Genomic DNA, 7219 nt, shown 5'->3' on the forward strand with positions numbered 1-7219 from the left:
GCCCTACCAACCTTTTTACTTAAAAAAAAAAAGCCTACAAGATTTGCATAGGCCAACATTTTGTTCCTCACATGCACAATAATGGTCAACTATATACATATTTACATATAAGCTACAATATAGTAACCCCAACATTTCTTTTCAGTTAGGCTTAACATACCCAAGCCCCATTGTGTAACTTTTCAGAGAAATTAAATTAAAATAAAATGTTTTTTGGTTTTTGATGTTTTTATAGAACCGAAAAAACTACATAAATGACTCTAAACTGGAATCACCTGCGGAGGCAAAGCAATAACATCTCCATGGAGACCAGAAAAGTTACACAGCATCATCAAGTTGTTAGCTCACCGTGTATCTTCATCTCTCCAGCTGTCTACAAAGGACTGGTGCACACTGGCTGCCGGCCTGCCCTGACCATTGGATACGTATTTCAAATCAGACAAGGCCAATTTAAAAGAATAATAAAACAGACTGAAAATAAACATAATGAGACAGCGGTCTGGTCTGTGCAGTTAAACTCCTAAACAGCAGGTGGCAACATTTCCATCCACCCAGCGTCTGTTCTGCGCATGCGCTCCACTGACACCTGACGTGGACTGTTTACGCCGCGGCTCCATTGCGACTCCCGGACACGGCTTACGTTTAGTTCCAAGGAAGGTTTTAAACGTAGAGACAGTAAACCTCCACGGTCCCGTTCGAGTTCGTGTGCCCTTGCTTGAGCAGCCGAGACACGGCCATCACGTTGCAGCCACAACGAGACTCTGGTGCCGGGATGGAAGCGAGCTAAAGCGACTAGCCTCGGTGCTACTCATGCTAACAGCTGATCCGCATTATGTGGTGCGTTCTCTTTTTTCCTGGTTAAGTCACTGTTTTTTCGGCTCTGGTGTTGTTTATAGAGGACGTGGGTTTATTCTGATCGTGAGACTTCACTGAACAGTATTCTGCCTGATGTTTAATGTGAATGTAAGGTCAGAACTAAACGAAAGCAGGTTTTAACTAGGTAAACAGAGCCTAATCTACGTCTATACTGAGACTAAACTAAATCTAAACAATGATTAAACAGCAACTAACTTAAATCTAACCTAGGACAAAACAAATCAATCAAAGTCTTATTTAAGACTAACAAGTCTAATAGATGGTCTAAATCAGGACTAGATGAAGCCCAATTCAGGTCCAAAACAAGGAAAGAAAAGTGACTAAACCAGGTCTGAACTGGGACTAAACCAGGTCTAAACTGGGACTAAACCAGGTCTTCTCTTACAGGGGTGCATGATGGTGCAGAAGGCTCCAGTCTGAAACGGAGATGGAGGACAAGTACAGCAGTAATGTCCTGTCCAGAGGGCGGCTGGGCATGGTGGAGGTGTCCGACTCCAGGTCTCTGCATTACATCTGTCTGTTATGTACTTTTGAAGTTACTGCCCATTTTTTTTTGCCAGTTTAGCTTCTGATATCCCCCTGTTGGATACACTGACGCTGCTCATTCTAGTCCACATTGTAACTAACCTGTAGTGTTGTTGTTTCAGATTGACGAGTTACATCGTGCTGCTGGTGGTCTCCAAGGTGCTGAAAGCTCTGGGGATTTTTGAGGCGTACGACATCCTCAAAGTGGTGCATATCGTCCAGTTCATCTTCATCCTTAAACTCGGGTCAGTGTCTTGCCTTTGTGTCTGTGCTAGCCCTAACTTTATACCATATTTCAAGCGATTGATTATAGCGATTGATTATAGCGTAAATGGAAAAATATTGTGCTATTTGCTGGTGTGATGCACGTGATTTACTGAAATGTGCATGTGTGAGAGCGAGAGTACAGCCATGGATGAAAGTTACAATGACGAAATTACTGAATATTTTGAATTGAGACATATAGAGATAATCTGTCCGTAAAAGATCAAACATTTAAAATCTGTAACATACACTTGTGCCAGACACTGTGCCTCATTCAAGATCCCTTTACAGTGCATGGGACCCCCTGTTTCTGCTTTTGGACTTTAAAAGATGTGGGACTGCGGCATGAAAGCCCACTTTGATGGACAGCTGCTGGGGAATGCTCCACTGGGACTAGACTTATGGGAGACAGTGCATATTATTACTGCTGCTTTGAATATTAAAGTGTTATTATTGATTATAATTGTTATGCTATTGAAGCATTTAAATTCACACATTCATTCATAGAAACAAAAACTGATATGTGGTCTTTTTAGCAAAAATTACAACTGTTTGAGGTTTTGGCTCAATTTTTAGCGCGGTTTTGCATGTGAGAAAGAAGGCCCTAAAAGGTCTGACAGAGAGATCATGTTCTTTTCCCCCCAATAAATCTTTGTCTCAAACAATGACAACATCTTGCCACTGAGAAAACTGTGATATGTTTCCCTGCTAAAGTCTCTTGTGGTTGCAGGAGTGCTGTGATCCTGCTGTTCTTTCAAAAACCCTTCTCTTCAGGAAAGTCCATCTCCAAACGGCAGGTACGTCATCATGTAGAGAACCATATACGGCGAGCTAAAGAAATAAAAACTCACCGCAACGTTTGTCCTGTTCTAGTGGATAAAGTTGGTGAAACATGCCGTCTTAAGCTGCATCATTTCTCTGCTGGGATTCTTCGGCCTGACGCTCTGCGGACCGCTCAGGTACAAACGGGAACGTTATATACTGCCTGGCCCAAAAACTCAGCAAATGCAGTAGATATGAGCCTCCTACTGGATAACTGCTGCATTTGTGAGGATCTTTCTGCTGCAACACGGTATTTAAACCCAATTTTCATGTGGAAAGGTGAATCCTGTGGTCCAGGAAAAGAGTGAGAGTAAGGGTGTTTGAGAAGAGTCAAATCGTAGGCATCGAGCAGAGAAAACATCTAAGGAGAAGCAGACGCTAATGTACTACAGATCTGAACCCCAGAGAGAGTGTTTGGGACGAGCTGGAGAAGGCTTTGTGCAGTGGTCACTCTCTCACATCATCAACACAAGATCTGTGTGAGGAATAATGACACACTGGATGGAAATAAAGCTTTTGATATTGCAGAAGCTTATTGAAACTATGCCAGAGTCAATGTGCGGTCCTTCCAGATATTGGAGCTTTCTGTGTTTTTTTTGGCCAGGCAGTGTATATTGAACATTGAAAATGCAATGTGCGCTGTTCTGTGCCTGTAGCGATGGGGTCTATCATTGCACAATGAGTTGTGATCATGAGTGTTACAATAATCTGAAATTATTTTAGTTCATGTCATGTAGCAAAAGGGAATATAATAATATATATTTTTTCTATCTTCGTCTTGTGTACAAGTGCGGCCAATTGTAAAATTGAAACCGGATTTTACCAGTAAAACAATGGTAATTGCAGGGCTCGCCAGAACAATCACATTTATATGTTCACTCAAGTGTTCAACCGTGCTAGGTAATGTGACATCGTGACATCGTGACATCGTGACATCGTGTAGTGACATAGGGACACCGTGACATCGTGTAGTGACATAGGGACATCGTGTAGTGACATAGTGACATCGTGACATCGTGTAGTGACATTGTGTAGTGACATCGTGTAGTGACATAGGGACACCGTGACATCGTGTAGTGACATAGGGACACCGTGACATCGTGTAGTGACATAGGGACATCGTGACATCGTGTAGTGACATAGTGACATAGTGACATCGTGTAGTGACATCGTGTAGTGACATCGTGTAGTGACATAGGGACACCGTGACATCGTGTAGTGACATAGGGACATCGTGACATCGTGTAGTGACATAGTGACATAGTGACATAGTGTAGTGACATAGTGTAGTGACATCGTGTAGTGACATCGTGTAGTGACATAGGGACACCGTGACATCGTGTAGTGACATAGGGACATCGTGACATCGTGTAGTGACATAGTGACATAGTGACATAGTGTAGTGACATAGTGTAGTGACATCGTGTAGTGACATCGTGTAGTGACATAGGGACATCGTGACATAGTGACATCGTGTAGTGACATAGGGACATCGTGACATCGTGTAGTGACATAGGGACATCGTGACATCGTGTAGTGACATAGGGACATCGTGACATCGTGTAGTGACATAGTGACATTGTGACATCGTGAAATCGTGACACCGTGACATCGTGTAGTGACATAGGGACATCGTGACATCGTGTAGTGACATAGGGACACCGTGACATCGTGTAGTGACATCGTGACATCGTGTAGTGACATAGTGACATAGTGACATCGTGTAGTGACATCGTGTAGTGACATCGTGTAGTGACATAGGGACATCGTGACATAGTGACATCGTGTAGTGACATAGGGACATCGTGACATCGTGTAGTGACATAGGGACATCGTGACATCGTGTAGTGACATAGGGACATCGTGACATCGTGTAGTGACATAGGGACATCGTGACATCGTGTAGTGACATAGTGACATCGTGACATCGTGAAATCGTGACACCGTGACATCGTGTAGTGACATAGGGACATCGTGACATCGTGTAGTGACATAGGGACATCATGACATCGTGTAGTGACATAGTGACATCGTGACATCGTGAAATCGTGACACCGTGAAATCGTGTAGTGACATAATGACATAGTGACATCGTGTAGTGACATCGTGACATCGTGAAATCGTGTAGTGACATAGTGACATCGTGTAGTGACATCGTGTAGTGACATCGTGTAGTGACATCGTGACATCGTGAAATCGTGTAGTGACATAGTGAAATCGTGTAGTGACATCGTGTAGTGACATCGTGTAGTGACGTCGTGACATCGTGAAATCGTGTAGTGACGTCGTGACATCGTGTAGTGACATAGGGACATTGTGACATAGTGACATCGTGTAGTGACATAGTGACATCGTGTAGTGACATAGTGACATTGTGACATAGTGACATCGTGTAGTGACATAGGGACATCGTGACACTGTGACACCGTGACATCGTGTAGTGACATAGGGACATCGTGACACTGTGACACCGTGACATCGTGTAGTGACATAGGGACATCGTGACATTGTGACACCGTGACATCGTGTAGTGACATAGGGACATCGTGACATCGTGACACCGTGACATCGTGTAGTGACATAGGGACATCGTGACATTGTGACACCGTGACATCGTGTAGTGACATAGTGACATCGTGACATAGTGACATCGTGTAGTGACATAGTGACATCGTGTAGTGACATCGTGTAGTGACATAGTGACATTGTGACATAGTGACATCGTGTAGTGACATAGTGACATCGTGTAGTGACATCGTGTAGTGACATAGTGACATCGTGTAGTGACATCGTGTAGTGACATAGTGACATCGTGTAGTGACATAGTGACATTGTGACATAGTGACATCGTGTAGTGACATCGTGTAGTGACATCGTGTAGTGACATCATGTAGTGACATCGTGTAGTGACATCGTGTAGTGACATCGTGTAGTGACATCGTGACATCGTGTAGTGACATTGTGACATCGTGTAGTGACATCGTGACATCGTGTAGTGACATCGTGACATCGTGTAGTGACATCGTGACATCGTGTAGTGACATCGTGACATCGTGACACCGTGACATCGTGTAGTGACATCGTGACATCGTGACACCGTGACATCGTGTAGTGACATAGGGACATCGTGACATCGTGACACCGTGACATCGTGTAGTGACATAGGGACATCGTGACACCGTGACATCGTGTAGTGACATAGGGACATCGTGACATCGTGACACCGTGACATCGTGTAGTGACATAGGGACATCGTGACATTGTGACACCGTGACATCGTGTAGTGACATAGGGACATCGTGACATCGTGACACCGTGACATCGTGTAGTGACATAGGGACATCGTGACATTGTGTAGTGACATAGGGACATCGTGACATCGTGACACCGTGACATCGTGTAGTGACATAGGGACATCGTGACATTGTGTAGTGACATAGGGACATCGTGACATCGTGACACCGTGACATCGTGTAGTGACATAGGGACATCGTGACATCGCGACATTGTGACATCGTGACACCGTGACATCGTGTAGTGACATAGGGACATCGTGACATTGTGACACCGTGACACCGTGACACCGTGACACCGTGACACCGTGACACCGTGACACCGTGACATCGTGACATCGTGACACCGTGACAGCGTGACATCGTGTAGTGACATAGGGACATCGTGACACCGTGACATCGTGTAGTGACATAGGGACATCGTGACATCGTGACACCGTGACATCGTGTAGTGACATAGGGACATCGTGACATCGTGACACCGTGACAGCGTGACATCGTGTAGTGACATAGGGACATCGTGACACCGTGACATCGTGTAGTGACATAGGGACATCGTGACATCGTGACACCGTGACATCGTGTAGTGACATAGGGACATCGTGACATCGTGACACCGTGACATTGTGTAGTGACATTGTGACATCGTGTAGTGACACCGTGACAGTGTGACACTGTGACATTGTGACATCGTGTAGTGACACCGTGACAGTGTGACACTGTGACATTGTGACATCGTGTAGTGACACCGTGACATTGTGACATTGTGACATTGGTTGTGTGCTCCAGGACGCTGCTGCTGCTGGAGCACAGTGATGTGGTGGTCATTGCTCTCCTGGGCGTCCTCTTCACCAGCGCTGGAGGTGGACCTTCAAAGGTAAGTGTGAGGAGAAGGCTTCTCTTCAGCTGCTTACAAGAAGAGCTGCTGCTGATCTGTCTCTGCTCCTTTAAGACCAGGGGAGCAGCGTTCTTCATCATCGCCATCATCTGCCTGCTGCTCTTCGACAACGATGACCTCATGGCCAAGATGGCAGAGCACCGTATCCTTCTGTTCTCTTCAGCTCACTGACTTTTGAGAAAGTTGCTGAAGAATGAGTAGAACTCTCATTTAGGTAAAGGTAGACTTACTTAAATAAAAGTATGATACAACATTTGTAAGTAGAAGTAAAACTATGACATGAAAAAACCTTTAAGAGAACAATTAAAGAGTCATACTAGTAGTACATATAATATTGCGCTTATATACAGAAACAACTGAATCAATTTCCATGTTTTGTACCTGTTTTTGTTTGCTCAAAGTTGGGACTTTAACTCCTCAGGCGGTTTCAAACGACAAAGACACGTTCTTTCTACGTTTCAGTCCTTTTCAATGTAGTGAAGGAGAATGTACAAATACTTTCTCTAAAGATATTGAAGTAAAGCCATCTAATCTTAAGTAT

At 44.4% G+C, this 7219-nt stretch overlaps 1 protein-coding gene across 1 annotated transcript in view; it reads left to right on the forward strand.

The window, feature by feature from the left end:
* The first annotated feature begins 590 nt into the window (after nucleotides 1–590).
* slc30a5 (solute carrier family 30 member 5) overlaps nucleotides 591–7219 on the forward strand; it is a 20744-nt gene continuing 14115 nt past the window's right edge. Inside the window, exons 1-7 of the mRNA XM_072453477.1 lie at nucleotides 591–837; nucleotides 1264–1374; nucleotides 1524–1646; nucleotides 2396–2462; nucleotides 2539–2624; nucleotides 6570–6657; nucleotides 6733–6820. Coding sequence (XP_072309578.1) covers nucleotides 1304–1374; nucleotides 1524–1646; nucleotides 2396–2462; nucleotides 2539–2624; nucleotides 6570–6657; nucleotides 6733–6820 — 523 coding nt within the window. The 5' untranslated portion in view covers nucleotides 591–837; nucleotides 1264–1303. The remainder of the gene's footprint in view (nucleotides 838–1263; nucleotides 1375–1523; nucleotides 1647–2395; nucleotides 2463–2538; nucleotides 2625–6569; nucleotides 6658–6732; nucleotides 6821–7219) is intronic.

This window comes from Eucyclogobius newberryi, unplaced genomic scaffold, assembly GCF_026437365.1.
Source record: "Eucyclogobius newberryi isolate DKJ021-1_F unplaced genomic scaffold, fEucNew1.0.hap1 SCAF_2, whole genome shotgun sequence".
Taxonomy (NCBI): Eukaryota; Metazoa; Chordata; class Actinopteri; order Gobiiformes; family Gobiidae; genus Eucyclogobius; species Eucyclogobius newberryi.